Source organism: Struthio camelus, chromosome 5, assembly GCF_040807025.1.
Source record: "Struthio camelus isolate bStrCam1 chromosome 5, bStrCam1.hap1, whole genome shotgun sequence".
NCBI lineage: Eukaryota > Metazoa > Chordata > Aves > Struthioniformes > Struthionidae > Struthio > Struthio camelus.
Genome location: NC_090946.1, coordinates 45,173,409 through 45,193,535, shown reverse-complemented (window position 1 = coordinate 45,193,535; position 20,127 = coordinate 45,173,409). Strand labels below are relative to the sequence as shown.

At 41.4% G+C, this 20,127-nt stretch overlaps 1 protein-coding gene across 12 annotated transcripts in view; it reads left to right on the top strand.

Annotated features, from left to right (window-relative positions):
- SMOC1 (SPARC related modular calcium binding 1) overlaps nt 1-20,127 on the top strand; it is a 136,762-nt gene that overhangs the window by 29,542 nt on the left and 87,093 nt on the right. For all 12 annotated transcript variants that reach the window (XM_068946155.1, XM_068946153.1, XM_068946152.1 and 9 more), the window contains exon 2: nt 14,545-14,716. In XM_068946155.1, the coding sequence (XP_068802256.1) occupies nt 14,545-14,716 (172 nt within the window). The remainder of the gene's footprint in view (nt 1-14,544; nt 14,717-20,127) is intronic.

Sequence of the window (20,127 nt, the reverse complement as noted above, 5' to 3'; positions counted from 1 at the left end):
TTTTCCAAATAGGTATTGGAAAAGAGGTGGTTAAATGTGTTGGACCTCCATGAATCGTAAGAGGACTGGAATTTGAAAGGGAGCAAAGGCAAAGAGTGAGAGCAAGCAAATGGGAGGAACTGGGAGTGTGTGAATAGAAGATTTGAGTGGAGAACCATGTGGAGTAGCTAGTCATGGCAAGAGTTGGACAAAATCAGGATGGACAAGAATAAACTGATTCAAAGAGAATCAAAGTAGAATCTTTATAGGTAACCAAATTCTTAATTTTCAAGGGTAAGTAAAATACTTACAGCTAGGCCAGGTACAGAGCCATTTCTGGTGAATCTACAAATCTATTTTTAATGCATTTTCCAGCCCACTTTCTTAAACAGATTTTATATTTGGTCTCAGGTAACCTAAACCCACTCAGCATCTGCCTGGAATCCTATCAAGCAACATAATTATTTTTATAACTCCTCTCTTCCTGTTTGCATGGTTTGATTTCTCTTAAACTTGCTTGTCCATCCAGTTACTCTTGCCAGATATGGACTAAAAGCCCATCAGCAGTGGGATGATCTGTGATTCAACACTTCGAGGTGTGGGTTTGGGGGTTTTTTGTTTTTGGTGAAACTAGGACTTCTCAATGTCAGAGACAGTGTCTGTGGTGCCTCCTCTCCAGCTTGAAGAGGTTGCTGAACTTGGGGGATGGGGGGAATGGTGGTCTGGTTGAGGAAAAGCGCATTCTACAGTAGAAGCTGACTGAGAGGCCATGGCCCTCACTGCTTCTGACTTTCATGCTTATTTTGTCACTGGTTCAGGAGTACTGAGCTCTTATTTGGGGGGGGGGGGGGGGACTGGGAGTGTGTGGGAACGGGCGGGGGGGGGGGGAAAATGACCTCAGCCTAGGCCTTCATTGTTGCTCTCTAGATTTTTAACAGTGCTGGTGTCTACAAAGTGCTGCAGCACTTCGTAGCTGTACCAAGTATTGAAAGAGTTCTGAGACTGTGTTTGAGCAGGATGAGGGAAGCATGATTTGCTGTATCTTGCCTCTTGTTTAGGTGGGGAGAAAACCATACTGTAATTCCTCCATGGCTGGCTATGGCAGATGGGGGAGAAGTGCTTACTGATACTTCATGGTGCATGTTCCCTGCCCACATATCAGCTTGCCTGCTATACTGCTTATGTGAAAGTATGCCACTTGAAGGTAAGCAGCCTACTCTTCTGTTGTGCTGCTCAGTGAAAAGCAAGCCCTGTTTGTCTAATCTTCCTGCTGGTGCCGTTTTATTCTTTCTAGGCTCATCTTCATATAGGCCTTAGTTCAGGCTGCTGGAAGAGTGGGTGATACTCTTGGAGAAAAACTACCTTGACTAAGTGCTCAGAAATCAGACCCAACAGTTTTTTACACTGTAGAAGGTGTTAAGAATGGCAACCGCTTAACCCTGTGCAGAAGATGAAGACTGCACCCTTCCATCTGTGGTGATATGGGCACTGCTTGCTTCTCATAATTTGAAGAAGCCACAAAAAATGTACTTGGGAGCTAGTATCAAAGACTGCTTTAAGTCTGTCAACTAAAAATGTATGTTTGGTCTTTGTCCACTGTGAGAAATCTGACCAGTGAGACTTGAGGATATGTTTGTACTGAGGCCAGGTCTTAGACCAGACTGAAAGAGATCCAGAAAATCTGAAGAATCCAGATAAAGCCACAGCTGTTTTGCCACAGCTTTCTCAATAACATGCCCTGAAAAGGAAGATGAGTGCAATAATCTTGCCAATTATCTGTGTCAAAGACTTATTGTGCAAAGGTCTTGTATTTGCTTATATTAACAAACTGATGCTCTGCTGCCTTCTGTGAGGCAGACTGCAAAAACAGACCAATATGTATATTAGATTTCTTTTTTTTTAGCTGCCACTGGAGACATGAATACAAGCAGCAGCACTAAGTTAGCTGAGCACTTCCAGAACCCCAGTAAGTGCAAATGGAGGAAAGCTAACCTGAGATTTTTATGTGAATTTGGGCTAGAGGTAGCTAATAACATGAAGAGAGTGAACAAACCTGGACAGGACAGCTAATGTATGGAGAAACCGCAGAGGCTTAGAGCTTGCAACTACCAGGCTTTTGGTGACAATGAAGGTAAACCTAACTTGTGTATTTAAGGTGAGATACTGTAGAGCTAGAAATGCTCTAAAGCTTAATTCCACAGAGAATAGGAAAACTACTGTCTGTTTCTAGCAACAAGGAATCAGCATGAGCCTCCAGCAGCTCCTCACCAGAAGTTGAAAAATAGTTCAGCCTCAGCCTCTCCTGGAAGCTGAAAGTAAACAGATGGTAGAATAAACAGTTCTATAATACAAAATATTGTGAAAAAGCTCTCAACCTGAGAGTGAACAGCCCATATAGAGATCAGTCACATTAATAGTCTTTCAGCTGGGATGCAGGCATTAAGTGTATGTGTAACATGGTGGGGTGAGGGGGATGGAAAGCAACATAATGGGAAAGGAATTCTGTATCTTACTGGGGAAACTCATACCAAAGATATGGGGCAGCATCAAGGTATCTTTAAGCATTTCTTCTTTTGAAGGCACCTCTTGCGCTTCCCTTCCATATATAAAGACCTGGAGTCTTATAGCAGTGACCCTGACAGGTCAGTGATGTTCCTCATAGCATCTTCCCAGGACAGGTTCTGCCAAGAACAGCATACAAACGTGCCTGTCACTTCAGTACTGAAAATACTCTTGACTTCTGAAAGAAAGTCATGTTAATGTAATAGTAATAGTCAGCAGATAGTGATAAGATGAAAATCTTACTCCCAAACCATTGAAGCACAGGGGAACTCTAGGAAGTTGTTAGCGTGCAAGGTTTTCTAGCTTCAAGAAGTTTGAAGTGGTGTTGCCTAGTATGAATCTGCAGTAAACAGCACTGCTGTAGGTGTAATAACTCTTGACACCCCTCCCTTTGAAGTTTGGTGATCAGCAGCTATGTTACTACAGCAAGTTTGAAGAGATGCAAGTAACTAAAGGAATCCTGTCTGCAGAAATGGAAAAAATGTGTTTACACTTCAGTGTATACAGTAACGCTCTCCTGAATGTTGTCTGTTGCTGAGAACAGATGACGGAATTCAAGCTTGCCTTGGAGTAGCTAACAAGGATCCTTCATTCTTGCCTAATGCAAGCATTTGATCTTAGAACTGTCTCTATGTCGCTCTGGCTACTCTTGAGGCAGCCAGTACATGCATCATGTCTCATGGAAAGCTTTTGGTTTAGATCATTACTAATAAGTGACTTGTTTTTTGAGGTGGGGATGGGGAGCAAATAGTTAAGGCTTCATACTGGCAAAACTAAGATCCTATCTTGAGCCTTCTGCACACAGCAGGTTCTTGCAGCTGGGGTACAAAAGTTTCAATTGTGGGGAAATCTCTTTGCTACTGCCTGTGCTGTCCCAGAAGAAAGCTTTGACTGCCCGACAGTCCAAAGAAGCATTATCCAGCCCTTAATTGAAAGGGCTGAACTCTGCAGGTTGCTACCTCTATGAAACTGAAGGAAGCATTTGGCATAAGTGTTAAGTGGAAAGAGGAGAAATACTGTAAATGCATTAAGATACAATGCAAACAACTGCAGAACAAAATAATAAAGCAAAGACTCTCTCTTTTGGACTTGAAGTTTGCTTTTTCTGACTTTTGACAGGAGCTTCATTTCTGTTTTGCATGTGCTTTCCCAGTTCTTTCCTTGTTCTGAATTCCTGGCTGGCTTCTTTCTTTCCTTGGTTAGCAAAGCTGTCTTTTCATTCTGTACTTAAACCTTTCCTTAGACAAAAAAGCATCTTTTGGGTCACTGCGGAATCCACTGAGGTGGGTTTGGAATAGGAAGCAATGGGTGTTAAGAAGCCAAGCCTGCGATCTTTGCTGAAAATCAATCTACTGGAGTATGATTCTGAAGCATCTCTGCCTTGCTTGCAGAAGCAAGAGCTAAGACTTCTAAAAGGCATGTTTCTGACTGTCATTTGACTTCTAAGAAACCTGAGTCTCTGAAACCACCTATCTGCAAATTAGACATGGGTAACTGTAGTGTCCAATACCTCTGTGTGTGATTGGACTATGGACATCATGGCTGCAGTATTTCATAGGAGGAGGGAAGAGGAGTTCAGAGCTATTAACTGAGCAGTTAATACTTTTGCTAATGAGACATGTTTATTGTTGCCTCTTAATCTGCAGGGTAAAAGTCCAGGGGTGATAAGACAGAAAACCAGCTTTTTTTCTTAACCTTTTTCCTAAGATCTTAGAGGCTAAGAACGCTGGAATAAGGCTCGCCTTAAATGTGAAATCTGCTGTTATCACAGTACTGGCCAGATCAGCTTGCTCCCTGTTTAACATGGGAACGTGATATTTTGCAAGAACAAGGTGAACCTCCTGCCTTTCTGTTCAGTTTCACTGGTTTTGACATTTCAGGGGAATAACTGTGTAAATGAGGGCAACTCCCTTTGTTAATCTGTGTGGCTGATAGGTGAGAACCCAACTCTGAATAGCGCTCTGGAAATGCCAGGGTAGACTTTCATAGAAGGAGATATGTCAAGATGGTTAGTGTCCCCCAGATTGAAGTAGTCATAGATCTTCAGAAGCTTTAAGAAAGTCAAGTGTTGATAGTATGTTTGAAGTAAAATAAATGCGGAGAACACCCTGCTACTTTGAGCAGCCATCTTCCACCCAGAGTTATCTTTGGTTAAGGATCATATGGGAGTAAGCTTATAGTTAAGAAAGGTGAACTCTTTAATGTTCATAGTACCCTCCTTTTTAAATATCCCTTCTGTGCAATGGAATTTCAGTCTTGGCATTCTGTTAGCATACCTCTGCTGATGGGCAGCCAGCCCTTATTTGGTTTTGAAGTAATGAGCTCAGTTATTTCTAATATCTATTTCTTGGTTCTGCTGTTGGCAGCATCAGCAACAACCATAATGAAGGCTAGGTGCCAGCTTCGATTTGAATGCCCCTTTCAGCTTTTCAGAAGAATTGATTTAAGAAGGACTGAATTTCTAAGGCTATAGAGTTTTAATGGGTGGCATTTTCTACAAGTTCAAAATATTTGGGCTCTATATAGGCAGGAGTGCCCCTTAGCTATATTTCTATTGGAGCTCAACTGTGAAGACAATTTGGCCCCTTAACCATGGTTGCAAGTTACCTGTTTAATCCTTACCTCTCCTTGTGTGATTATTTGCTGGCAGCAGAGGGCTATCAGAGATAGTAGTCATCTTCATATATCTGCCTTGTTTACAGTAATAGCATGTAGTACCTGTGGCCAGTAACTGAAGTGGTACCCTGGACCATGGGGAGAGGCTAGAGAGTACCTGGCTTGACTTAAGCACACGTAGCAAGACATATACAACTGCACTCAAGTGCCTTGTACACATGCTAAAGGAATCAACAGTACTTACATCACAAACAGTGTTTGAGGGCTTTCAAAGTAGTGAAAGTCTTTGGCAAGGCTTAATATTCACTTTCTACAGTGGGCACTCTTATTCTCTGGGCAGTCTCTGGCATGTACAGAAGGCTTGTTTGCCTTTTATCAGAAGAAGCAGATGAGGAGAGTAGGAAGAGTGGTTTTTAGCTTTTTGCCAGTTGGATGTTTAAAAAAACTTTTCAGCTGTCCTAGAGGCTTCGATTAGAATAGGTGCCCTGCTCTGCAGCAAAAATATTTCATGGAAGGGAAGAGCAAAGTACTTTGAGGCTTATAAAAGAAAGACAGCCTGAGAAGGTGCTTAGAAGTGGCTCTTGTTAATGTTAGGTGATAAGGCCCTTTTTTTTTTTTTTCTTTTTTAAAGGGCATTTGCATTTAAGTGGAAGCCTCTTACAGCTATCAGGCTACTGCCTTTCTTCAGGTAGGCTGGAAAATGGAAACTTAACTGAGAACTTGTACTTCATCAAACAGGCCTTTCTCTGAAGAATGCTTTAACTAGATTTGTAATCAGAAATGCTTGCAGTCAACATGTAGCCTCATATTGCATAACAAAGTCATGTAAGAACTTTATTTTGAATAAAGACTCTTCTGTCCTTTGAAAGAAGAAAGAGGTGTCATGTTATTCTGTACAGCATGGTAAAAATTATTGGTGTAATACTGGCAACCTCCCATTAATAGCTGTGAGGTAAAGTCAGGGAAGGGTCTTACACTTGCTCTTGAGCAAAAGTAGTAAATCCACTAGAACTTGTGGGACCTGGGATAGGAAATAAGTATAGGTGGAGGGGAGGATGATGGTAGATCACACAGCTGGATCTAAGTAAGTGAATTCCTGTCTCCTATCACTTTAGGAGCCTAGAAATGAGGGCCCCTCAACTTGCCCATTCTGTCTGCAATACTCCAAACCCTTACAAATGTGGAAGAGGCTTACAGAGGCTGACCTCATAGCCAATGCTAGGGTTAGCATTAGTGGGGAAAGGGGCCCAGGAAAGTGTTTCTTTTATAGCCACTTTTTATAAGTGGCTAAACTTTGCATGTGAGTGTGCATAACTCTGCAAAGCCTGGATTTGGCATACAGTGAAAGATGAGAAAGCAGGTACTTAAATCTCTACCATATTTCAAGGGAGTCAGGGCAAGAGGATTTGCTCCCGATTGTGAAGAGTATATGCAATGGTTTAAAGCACTCATGAACATGAGAACCTTTTTGTAGAGACAGGGAACACTTTTTCCCAGAAATCTTGCGGAGATATTTGCCTTTGTTAAAGTATATACCTGATAATACTGCAACCCTGCTGTTTTCTTGAACTTACTTGAGAGACAATATATCCCATTATAGTGGGATAGCTGATTCTTCACCTTCTACTGAGAGCATGAAGTGTGATCCCTCTACATTTCTAGAAGAAAAGAACAGCCTCAACCATAGTTATGAAAAACTGAGGTGAAGAATACGGTTACCCAGAGGAGACTAATTTGGCATTAGTTATACAGGATAATATTTTGAACTCTTCTGTTTTGAGTTCTGCTGAATAAGCAGGGGACTCTGTAAACCAGAAAGACTGAATCAGGTTATTAAACAATACAGCTTCTTAGAGATGAGATTCCACCTTTATGGCAATGGAAGTTTTGCTGTGGTTTCCTTTGGGACAAGGAATTCACCGCCTGACAATGCGAACATCTGGATTTTCTATCTGGTTCAACATGTATAGTAGCAAAGCTAATGAGAAGAAATAGTCCAAGTTAAACATGCCTTCTCTTGTCAGTGTGTTTGACAAACTAAATTGAATCTCAAATTTGTTCTAGGCTTACATGTCATCTTGGCTGCAAAAATAATCTTTTGACTAGGAAAATCAGCTTTGACAGAAGCTGAAGTAATGTTATTTCAAGGGAATTAAATCAGTCTCTACCTCAATATTGCCAAACTTACTAGAACAGTTTACAAGATTTGTTAGAAATACGACTTAAGCTGAGACTTCTACTCTACGTTTAAAGCTTTGGTTTCTTCCACGGTTCAGTTGATCAGCATACTGATCTGTGGTACAGTGCATATGACGCTTAGACAAGCTGTATGTTATAAACTTGAAGTAACTTTTATAAAGGTGGTATTGGCAAGAAGAATAAAAAAAATCTGTGTAAGAAGAAGGGATTGTTTTTAAAAAAATAAAGGAACGTTTAATGCTTGATTTCTCAGAGTTTAATTGTAGTTGACTTGTGAGAAGGAAAAAATGCCAAACAGTTGTACCTGTTGCATAAACTTGCGTCCTAAAAGCAGTAGTGATACCATTTCATAGGCTCACTCACTCACTGTAGTGGCTTTTCCTTGTTCTGAGGAAAACCAGCAGAGCTTCTCTGAGACTAGGTCAAATTCTAAGAACTTTTCCTGAACCGTTTGTTAGCTCAGGTGGGCTCTTCAAATAGGTCCTTGGGCAACTTCATTGGATCTAGTACTTCGTCTTCTGAATTCAGAGTACTGCTTCTCCATCGTGTTTGGGGATCAGTTTATGAGGGAAAACACAAATTACTTTGTAGGTAGAAGTCAGCTAGCAGATGAGTTGAGATGAGCCCTCCCTTGGAATGGCTTATATAATGGCTTATATAATGCTAAGATTGAGGGAGAATGGCAGCAGGGGGAGAATCGCCATAGAAAAATACGGTTTCTAGCCTGTAAGGGGAGAAACTTGTCTTGAATTGAACTCATGAAAATACATAAATATGACTTGCTTGCTTTGTGGTATGATCCCCTATGTTTGCCCAGCCTCCTCCATCCTCAAGTGCAGGCTGTATGTTTTGAACCCATTCTGTTTGCACAGCTGGGGCCCTGGGGTTGAAACTTAAGTGGTGCTTTAACTTAAGCAAGAGTCTTTGCTTTGCAGGTGTCATGACTCAAGGAATAAAAGTATTGCAATGTCCTTTCCACAGGACAGTCCCACCTGGGGACAGAGAGGAGCTCTTCTAAAATTTGTTGGGAAAACCTTAAGTCTAGCTATAAAACTGTAGGATGCTAGAGAACACCTACGCAAGGACTGGAACTAGCTAAGATGCAGGCCTGTGAGAAACTTCACTTTAAAACTGTTTCCTGTCCAGGTGTGAATGAAATATAAACTTAGGAAAGTTTCCAAAAAGGGATATTGGAAAAAAAAATCACCCCCCCCAACATGCTTCCTAGAAAGCTAGTTCTGAAATCATGAGTGTGAGTGTTTTGCTTTGTTTTTTGTATATATATTTTTCCCCCCTAAGTGCATTCTGCAGCTGCGTGGGCACCTTTGGGACTGAGGCCGGAGACCCTGGTCAACCATTGGGGGTGGGAATGGTTCTGGCTGGCTGATATTCATCTAGCATGTGTGAGACTGCAAGCCCTAATGGGCCTATGTCTGCCAGAGTTTCTAAGGTTTTCGGATGACTTTCCGCATTTACAGAAGCCTAGCATTTCAGGTCTCTAGCTACAAGCAGTACCTTTGACACTTCTGAGGACTGCTAGGCTTCTGGTTCCATGGCAGGAAACTTTGCTGCAGTCCCAAACCCATTGCCGAAGCTGAAGTTCTTGGGCTTTGTAGGTTCCCTGCTATGGGGCTATGAGTCTAGCCATGATTAAAACTGGGACTCAGCTCCAGCTGTCTTGCAGGGAACCTGGAACCTCCAGCGTGACTGGTTGCCCCAGTTTGGAGCCTGAAAGCAAGGCGGAAGTCAGTAAAATTAAAGCTAGGAAAGATGAAATGTTACTTTCCAGCAACAATGAAAACATCCAGAAGTTTATAGTCTCTTCTAATTTATAAAATGGTACTGCTTTCCTAGGGAGAATATTTATACTCAAGCTAGTGCTTAGACAAGTGAGTGGGCAGACTGTGCAATGTCTAGGTTTGTTCATACCTAGATTCATCACTTTTTAAAAGACATATTCTAAGGGTCTTTGAATTCAAAGTCTGTTATAAATTAGAATGGGGCATTGTGCATGCTGTTCCCTCTCTCCTTGGTTTTGTTAGGCAGCAGCCTGTGCTACTAATCCAAAGTGAAGCTGTAAAATAGCTGAGGCACCCCTGTTTTGATCTTCAGTGGACCCCTGTCTTTTAGTTTTGTTTCTTAATAGACTTCTTCCAATTTCTCACATTCATGTCACTAGCATCCCTCACTCCCTCTTTCCGCTGAAGTTTTGCCAATGCACTTTGCTCTGGAACTGCAGTGTCTTGGCTATTTCTTGTTACCCCCGTCACAAAGGGCTGTGCTGTTCTGTTGTGCCTATAATGTACCCAGATGGTGAATAGAATGAATGACCACCAAGCTCATTTTCACTTGTGGGGTCAGACCTTTCTCTGCTAAATAGCACAAGTGTTCCCAGCTGCTGTGCAGCTGCAGGGAGTCTGCTTTCCCTCACAGGCATTAGAAACCCTTTAATCAGTGTTTGTTGTTTGTCAGCAGTGGTGTTGAGGTGTGGAGAAAAAGAACAGATATGCTTTGTTGGCAAAGTTAACTTTATTCTGACCTCTTATCTTTCCGTTTTCTTTTCAAGTCTGAAGAAGCAAAAAGTAGTTGGGAAGTGGGTACTGCAAGCACCTGTGCAAATGTATTTACTAAAGGAGGGGCTTATGTCCTCAAACAGATACAGAGTTTGACATGAACGGATGCTCTGAGAGCTGCATTAGACTGGACACTCTTTAGGGCAAGGGTACTTTGATTGATGTAGGAGCTGTGCGGGGTGCCTTAATATACCTTCCACTATAATGCAAATTCTACTGTAATATAAATATCCTCTAATACTTGTGTGCAGTCTCTGTTCAACAGATACCATTTGCAATCTGGTCCATTTTAACATTTCTCTGAACAATTGGTTCTGGTGTTTTTGTAACAGTTTTTGTGGATATTTGTTTTAATTATTCTGCTTTAACAGTTCTTCTCCTTTGGGGAGTAAAGAAGAGAAAAGGACTGATAAGCGAATGACACCATTTCCAGTCCCATTGTTATAGATGCAGTCTATTTTGAGGGAAATGAGAACACAGATATCAAGAAGAGACTTAAGAAATCTCAGAGCTAAGAAAATGATTTCTGTTTTCTTTCTAGATGAAGCTTGGATACCCACTGCTGCTACCCACATGCTTACAAGGTTACTTTTCCCCTGAGTCCAGAACCGTCATGTTGTGTATTTGTTTGTACAGCACCAAGCACATCTCCACAAATGTTGATTTTGTTGTTCGCACAGTCTGTGTGTGAGTCCTGAGGCTCTTAGGACGTCAAGCTTTGATTCTAGCTTCGAGGGTCATCATGGTGGGACATTCTCTGTTAAAAGCAAAATACTTTCTCATGTTCCTCTTCCACCTAGTGCTAAAGGGACAAGAGAATCATATTACCGCCTTGGCTGTGTTTGGTGAAGGTCAGTAGCCAGGCTTCAGGGCACCCTGTGCACATCACTCACAGCTGTCTGCCTGGGCCAGCAGTGACTCCTGCAGCCACTGAGGTGCTCTTTCAGAACAGGGTCATGCTTCTGCTTGGAAAAGGGGTGCCTGCTTGCTAGAGATTGGAATAGGTAACTAGGAACAAGTAAGTCTTGAATTGTAGTCCTAGCTGTTACTATGATGGATTCCATTGCTCTTATCTCTCTCTGACTTGTTTCTTTCCCCAGATGAGCAGGAGTATAGTTCAGCATTTATCTAGCATATTTACTTTTTACATTGCTGAGGCTACTAGCAAAGAAGAACAGTTGTTGCACTCTTGGAGAGGCAAACTGCCAGCAAGAGAACTTTCTGTGCTGGGCAGGAGCAGATGGACGTTTAAGATAGCTGGTATGTTAAATATCTGAGGATGATCTGTGTTGATGATCGCTTCTGTAGCGTGAACATTTACCAGCCAGAAAGTGGATAAAGAATGAACATTTTATTGTCTGAAAGCTGTCAGGACTGCCAAGCAAAGATGAGGGCTCTGGACCACAGTGGAACATGTATCCTGCAAGGGAGAGTTTTTGAACCCCTTCAGTAATATCTCTAGGAGATCAAGTCTTTCTGGCAGCGCTGTCTGGTCACATGAAAAGAACCTTGATTAGACAGGCCTGATCCTGGATCCTTCTGGAAATTAATGCACATTTTTACAATTATAATATAGTCGAACAAAACAAGCATAATCTTGTGCAGCTATGTAAACCATAAACTTTTTTGGCAAGGCAGGTGTGGCATCTTCAGTGCCTGGAAAGCACCTAACATGCTGTGTGGGCTCACTACTGTAATCCAAATTACAAATGCTAAAAAAGCTTTGATTTTTTTTTTTTTTATAAAGTGGTTCTTGGCTTACTTTGGGTAGGCAAGAACTTCACAGACGGCATTGGGGCGCTCTGCGTGTTTCCTCAGGCCCTCATAATTAATCAATGTCGAGCTGTTCCTCCCTATCCCTCTGTGAGGAGGCTCCTAAAGAAAGCTGTTCCATAGGCTTAGTTTTAGCTCTTTAGTATCAACTGCCTGAGAGAGGCTTTCTGTCCTTCATCTGTTCTCATTCTGGGAAGAAGGGCTTTCCAGCTCCTTAAGGTCCCATCTGTAGTCAGTATTTTGGTGCAGGCTGCAGAAGGCTTGGGTGAGTTTGCATGATACAAGCTGAGTATTCAATAAGTTCACAATATGATTTGATGCTGGACACCAGTATTCTAGCTTTTTAGGTGGCCCTCTGGATATCTCTGGTATGTAGAACTGAATTTCTGACACAAGGAATTTGCAAAAACAGCTTCCTGCCAGTAGCTCAAGCCCTCAAAGTTGTGATAAATGGTAAATGCATCCGTTCTTTCTAAAACAGAATGTTTAACTGAATGTTTAATCACTATAGGTACACCATACTGTGCTATCAGGCAGATCAGCTTTTAAAGTGTGTTTATATAGACAATTGAAAAGCCTTGTGAGTCTGTCAGGTACTCTGACATCACACATTGGGAGGAGTCTTCAGCATCTTCAGTCTGCTGCTGCTTCTTGGTATATGTTTACAGTCACTGGTGAGCTTTGCACCTTGGGTGCTAAAAAAGACATTACTGTATGTATCTAGAGCAATTCCAAGCAAACTTATGATAGCCTGACCCCTGACAAGAACTGGGCAAAAACCGGGTCCAGCTTCACAGTGTTTTTACAGTCTAGTCCAGGTCTCTATAAACCATTTAAAATTGCCTTCAGGTTTAAATTTTCCAATTTCCCATTTCAAACAGGTGTTGCCAGATTATAGAGAGTGTTGCAGAAATGGAACAAAAACATTAAAAAAATCTCTATGCTGTTGCAAATTTTGGCACGTCTCTGACAGATGAGATTTAGAAAAAAAGGTTTGCCCCACCCAAACTAAAACAAGTGCAGACCTTGCTTACTTTTCCCAGCTGTCATGGGTTTTTAGTAATGCATGAGTCCTCAAAAGATCCAGCAATACAGAGCTAATATGTTTTTATATGAAAATATTGAACTTCTCAATTGTTTTTCGTCTTACTTAATTGGGGGAGAAAGGGGATAAAGCTTTTTTTTTTAATGTCAAAGAAACAAATTTCAGGGATGCATGTTTTTGGAGTGGTTAAAAACCAACCCAAACTAGGCCTCAGGCAATGTTTTTTCAGCAGCTTTAACCTCAAAGCATAGAACAGACAGCTTTGTAGGCAACTGTAACACCAAGGTGATTATGGCAATGACTCACACTTCCCTGTAAGGCATCCAGCTATCAACACACTTGGAGAGCTGTGGCTTTGTGCATGCAAGCAGGGTGTCAGTCAGTGCCCACTTGCCAGCCGGCTCCAAACTGCTGAGCTCATAAGTGCTCTGGCAGCAAGCTAGGATGCTGGTGTGTTAGAGAGAAACTGATTCCCTCAGGCTCAAGAGAGGCTTAAGAGAAGTATAAGATGGGTTTAACTTCCCTCCTTTTCCTTGCTTAATCCTCATGGGACGCATTTCAAGACTCCCCTGAAATCTTCCTTTGAACAGGTGATAGGGTTTAGGTAGTAATTAAAGGCCTGACTGTTTAACTACTAAGCAAGATAGAATGGGGAGTGAGTGGAGAAGTGGAAGGGGCTGCTAATACAATGTCCTACTGAAACTCTAATCCAGTGGTTATGGCAGGGGGATTGGTAGTCAGGGTTCCTGGGAAGAGAACATAAACTTGGAAAAGAGATCCAGGTAACCCTGTGGGCAGCTTAGAGTACAGCTGAGGGTTTAGCAATAAGCCACCATGGGATGCTGGCATTTGCAGGGAATAAGCTGACAGAAAATGGAGACTATCAAAACTCAGTGACTCACTGGTGTGGTGTGGGTTGCCCCATTTCCAAAAGATAAGGCAGAAGCCCAGCTTACTTCAGGAAATGGAAGCAGCAGTGATAGTGGTATGGAGGATATCTTCTGAGGGAAGAATGGAAAGACTGGGATTGTTTGCCTGGAGAGAGACTGAGAAGAAAGGACATGGTATGTGCATACAAAATAATGAGCCACATACGAATTGAATACTCAGGAAGAGGAGACATTCAGAAAGATGGCAAATTCAAAACTTAAAAAAGAAAAGAGTTTTTTACATCATGTTGGATTGTAGGATGCATGGAATGCAAATGTCAGCTCGAAAGGATGTTTTCTGGAGGGAATGAAATGTGGCTTTGGGGGGATGCAGGTAAGCTGAGGCAGGTGGTATCCACAGATGATTAAAGGAATGCTTTAAAAACAGACAACTGGGAATATAAAGCTGCATCCGTAGTTCAGCTACCAGGGCCAGTCTTGATGGGTTCTTTGGGTTGCTCCAGCCGCAGTGGTAAGTTTCTTGCACCACTAACTAAAGTGCCTGGTACCGGATACTGTTTGCGGCAGGGCACTGGGCAAGCTAGGCTAATGTGACTCAGTATTGCCCTTCCCGTGTGGGTTGTGTTTGGCTTTGCACATCTTATGTTTTCAGAGGTGAGGCAGAGTGAGTAATGTTTCCGTTCCATTAAAGAAAATGGAATGGCAAAGACCCTTAATTTTTTTTAAAGACATACGTGTTTCATTTTAAGTTCCCTTAAGGCAAAGTCAGCTTTGGTAGTCAGCTTAAACAGCATTATAGACCATATTGCTGTTGTCATAAAAACAAAATACACTGTGCTTTATTTTGAGAAACTAAATGAAAACAGTATTTTTTTGTCTCCTTCCCTCCCTTTTTCACTTCCTTCAGTTTTTAATAAGTGATCGTGACAGAGACCCTCAGTGTAACCTGCACTGCTCCAGGTCCCAATCCAAGCCCCTCTGTGCCTCCGATGGCAGAACATATGAGTCGATGTGTGACTACCAGAGAGCTAAATGCCGGGAACCGAGTCTGAGTGTGACGCATCGTGGCCGGTGCAAAGGTAGGTGGATTTCAAATGCCCTTGCGGGGAGGAATGGGAGTCCTACCTAATAACAGACTGGATTTGCAGACCCTTGAGTTTGGTACCACGCTCTGTGAGTAATCTGATTGAAATTGTGTATTAATGTGAGAAAGGGTATCTAACTCTGAGGTTTAGATGGCAGGAGTAAGAACTGACTGAACTACAATGGCAAAAGACCAAGGAGCCAGAGACATCACTGAAAAAGGGCCCATGTCTATGGATCAAAAGGAGTGGGCTGCATGGAAACGCAAAATCAAATCCTGAAAGAAGAAGTCTTCCTCACTACTTTCTCCGCTGTCTAACTGAGATACCTGTGAACAGCAGGAATGCAGAGTGGGGAAGAAAGTGTGTGCACACAAGCTGCATATGTCTGGAAAAGGACTAGACAGCCTTTTTCTGTTGAGCTACTTAAGAAGACAGAATGCTTGCAAGTCTTTACGTGGCCTTTTTTTTTTGCCTGTCTGCTATTACAGCTGCGTTTAGAAATCAGAATACTGTTTTCTTGTCATCTCAGCTTTTCTTCAGCACAGTCTGAAGGTGAAGTTGCAGCTTTTCTTAGGAATGTTGATTTCTTGTCACACAAATGATTTGCTTCTGCAGTTAAGTGAAAAATCAAGTTGAGTGCATTTCCTGAGAGCACAGTTGGCTCAGAGGGCAGATGGTGCAGATGTTTTTAGCAATTGGTTAAAGTGACAGGAGAAACTGGTTAACATCCTTATGGAAGGATAAATGTATTTAAATTTGATGTTTTTATTTTTTCTTAAAGATTTTTACTATTATAAAATGCATTTTATTAAATAATCTTTATCAGAATTGCTTGGTCTAAAATGACGATCCCATTTACATGTAGAAACGAGCTTTATGGTTTAGGTGAAATAGAAGCATGACCTCAAATATTGCCATCTTTTAAATGATTTCTCACTAGAAGGAAACTTATTTGTTTGATTTTTCTCCCTGCTGCTGGATGGCTCTATGGCAGCTTCTCCCATATAGCATAGGAAAGGGCCTTTGAATCATGCTGCTTTCTGAATACTGGAAGCCCAGAATCTTGCTCCCAGGAGCCCCAGAAGTAGTGTGACTATTCCTATCACTGACACACTTTTGAGTATCACGGTAAGAAGCAATAGGGTGGGAGTTCTGTCTTTGCTATCATCACTTGAGCACAGTGGCTTATCTGAGAAACTCCATGGCTGATATTGGCACATGAACTGGCACTCTTCAGTCACTTAAAGCATGAGATCTGTAACGTGGAACAGCCCTATGCAAAGGAGTCGGCTTCTGGAAGTGGAGATGATATTGACTGCAAAGCTGCACAGCTGTAATATATCATGATTGCAAAGGGTTCCAAAGAAGTAACTAGCTTTTTTTTTTTTTCTTTTTTTCTTAAGCACAGGTAAAATATGTTTTCCTTTCAGCTTTCTTAAATGCAACTGAAATGTTTAGCTGAAACCACTTGCGTCCTCCTTTCCTCTTACCCTGTGTTACTGTACAGCACCTAATAATCTATGGGTGTTTGACAAACAAGTCCTACTCTTAACCCACTATCTAATGCTCCAACTAATTCCTGGGAAATGGGAATATATTTTTAACTACCACATTCAAATTTAACTTTGCTGATAACTTCCAAGTATGCTGCTATGTTTTTCTAGTCTCATTAGAAATATGGCCTCTAGCTGTGCATAAAGATCACTGTTCTTGGCAAATACAGACAGCTGCAAGACAGGTGTGTGTGACTAGAGGTAGTTGGCCAGGTTTTTCTTTATCTTATACTCTCCGAAAGGAAGCTATAACACCAGCAGTGTTCAAGCACCTTCTACCATGGCAGCAGAGCACCTGGTTCACGCTGATCAGCCTTCATTTTTTCTGCATGACAAAGACACTCTACAGGAGATGTCCTATAGAACTGGAAGGGATCCTGTGGGCCATCCAGCCCTGTCGGCAATAATTGTTATAGATAACCCAGTAACTTACTTTTGTAAAATGAGCAATGTTAGCTTGTGCTTCCCTCTCTGAGGGACAAAAAAAGTTGGGTGATTAAAATAAGGAGAAGAGGAAGCATGCTGTGGACAGCAAGGCATAGTTCTGTACCCCAGACTACCATAGTTTTTCAATTTCATGTGCTGATAACTCAAACTATACTTGTATCAAGACAAGCCGAATGGTTTGTGTAGTGAAAGCAGAACCTTTTGATTCAGTTTAGCTCTCTGCTCTCTCTCAAGAAGAACCTTTAAAAATGAAATCTTGCCAGCCCCTTGGGAACTATAACTCTTATTTAGCTCTTGCTCCTTTCTAGCTTCCTTAGGTACTTTTCAAAGAAATTGTTTCAGCATTGAATTGCACATCTCCCTCTCACACTTCCCCCGTACCTCACAAAGGGTTAAAAGTCAGGAGTAGCTTAAAACAATCAAAGTTATGGCATCCATGACAAATGGAGCCTCACTGAGGAGATTCCAGAGTATAGTTCCAGATGGCGTTCCCAGTTTATGCCAGTTGCATAAAATACACACCCAAGCACTCATACCTGGATCTTTTGTCAGCAGACACCTTATGATCTTATGTTAAACAACAGAATTCTGCCTTAGCACTTTGCAGTTATGAGGGACAAATTCTTGTTAAATGAGACTTGGCAAGCTGTCACAATTATGCCGTGATTGTAAGAGTGTATTGGATATCTGTGGATTAAAACACATTTAAATTCAGTGTTAACCGTTTGATTTCCAGGAACTTGCTTGGCCTATTAAAAAAAGGGAGGTGGGGGTGTTCTGAAAGTTGTCCCAACAGATTTATAGTAGATGGATTTGAAGTTCGGCTGTTATAGAGCTGGTTCTTAGATCACAAGTCACGTATGTAGAATGAACCTATCTGTAAGTTACTGCTGGGAATTGTAACAGGAGTCTTCAGCCCATGCTTCTGGAACACCTGGCAGTGCACAAGATTTGGCTGATGCGCCGGAAGGGAAAGTCTCATTCTGACTAATGATGGGTTTGTTTGAAGGTAATTTTTCTCCTCTACCTTCTATTCTTGTTGGGAGATGAGTTGTTGAAATCACTCTTTCTTAGTCCACTTGCTAGGTCTGCATGTTTTGTCTTTGAACTTTCATGTTCTTAGTCAAGGGAGAGGAAAATGGGTCCCTTATTGGCAGCATATTGGACAATAAAATCTGAAATGAAGCCCTCAGTTACTTTGAATATTTAAGTATGTTTTTTAGATATGCTCCAGGTTGGTTAGAACTGTGTAATAGCAATGGTATCTGGGTATCAAAGAAGGAGCGAAGTGTGTCAGGATGAGAAGAAGCAAGTTGGAGATCGCTAGTGTGGGACTTCTCAGAAATGAAGTGGAAAACAAAGGGGAGAATGGAGAATGAGCGACAGGCCCCGTGGGACAGACAAGCGCATTTTTGTAGTTTGCTCAGCTTCTGCTTTTGCCTGTTTTATGCAAAGGCCACAGATCATTGGCTGGAGTACATGGATATGAATCCGCTGACTTCAGTGTAGCTGGACTGCTTCAAGCCTGATGGGGTTCTGGCCTGTATGTAAGACAGTTACCTAATGTAACTATAAATAGTTCAAAAGCTGTTTGGATCAATTTTTGCCCTTTGAGCTTTTGGTAAAAACAATGTAGAATTAAAATTAAATAGCTGAATTTTTGTGGTTACATAATATAAGCTTGCTGCTGGCATTATATGGGTGCCTGGAGATGTTTTACTTTGTATTTTTAGGATAGTTTGGGTCTTGTGTGGTGTCAAACTGCTACTAGCTAGTGAAGAGAGTATGCTGGAATTCCTGGGGCCTATTCATAAGTGTGCTATGTATATTATGAGGGACATGGTGGTCTCATTTGAATAAGCTTGGTGACTGTTCATAGAGAAGATCAACCATGCTGACTTCATGGCAAAATCCAAAATTATGTACACCTGAATTTTGCAGATTAGACCTTATGTGTTGAGAACACCACTCAATTTTCTAGTTGCCGGATACCAACTTTAGAACAAGAAATTTTCTTTAAAAGGCAATCTTCTGAGCAGCAATAACTTTGGCCTAAGCTTCAAGGTGTTTAAAGTCAAATTTTTAAAAACTGAACTTCAGAAAAGTCATCTTATAATTTTTTTTTCACCTTATGCAAGTGAGGAGAGAAGATCTTATTTAGGTTCCGTTTGGACAGTGAAACTGGAATGCATGAATGCCATTCTATTTCTGTTTGCTAGTTCAGAGAACATTTCATCTTTAAGAAAAGGGAAGGAAAAGTGTTGAAACATTTGATGAAACAATCAAAACGTAGAAAAGGGTATGTGAACCTACCTCATAGCATCAGACTTTAGTAAAATTTGTAATGCATCTTAAATTTGGGGTAAGCTTCTTGGCAGCTACTCTTTAATCCTTGGCACTTATGTAATATTTTACATTTTCTAATTAACAAAGCAAAAAATAGTAAGGTGAAGTCATCCCACTGAAATCACATGTTGATGCAAACATTATAAAAATACCAGTCTGTGGAGCAGGAAGGAGAAGGAATTTGACAGTCTTTTTAAAAACAAACTGGTAAATGTTGATATTAAAGGCACTGTTTTTACTGGAACTGAATTGTGAAACTACAGACAAAAAAGATAGCAATATGCATACATCTCTGCAGCCAGTGCGGTATAGATGGCTGTTCCAAATCAAGGCTGTAAAAGGCCTGACATGACCTTTGTAGATCAATGAGGGAGGATGGGAGAAATAATTAGCACTGAATGTTCAGGAACAGGAAAAATAATTGCGTTTCTTCTCTGCACTTCAGCAACAATTTCTTACCACCACTTGAGCCAAGGGCTGAATTGAGAGATCGTCTGTTGCAAGAAAAATGAGCTCTTAAACTTTGTGGTATAGCAGTAGTGCACTACAGTGCAGTCTACTGAGTGCTGGTAGTAAGCTTAGTCTATAAAGGCTAGTTAAAATTTCTAGAAGGGACAATGTTACCCTAGCAATGGGATGTTTATATTGTCTTCTCCTTCTAGTAAGGCCTTGATTGGCGTGCATATTTGCATGCTCATTAGACAAATTGGACAAAGATCTGAGTTAGACTCCCTTCTGCCTGGACTCCAAACATCTCTGTGCTGCAAGTGATACTACAAAATGTTAGTTCCTACCAACTGTGTGGTGAAGCATCCAGCCTCAGTCATGTAGGTACTGCTGTCTGTGTATGAATGTTGTGAGTGTGCCAGCACTAAAGTAGGCACTCTGTGGAAATGCTTTATGCTTCTGCTTTATATTCAGAAGAGAGGAGAAAGTATTGCCTCTGATTAATGCAATTTTAGCTAGATGTCCTTGTCTGCAGTCCTGTGTTCTCAAGACTAGAAGCCACATTTTCATTTGTGAATCTGTGCTTCGATTGTCACGTGAGAAATTTGCCGC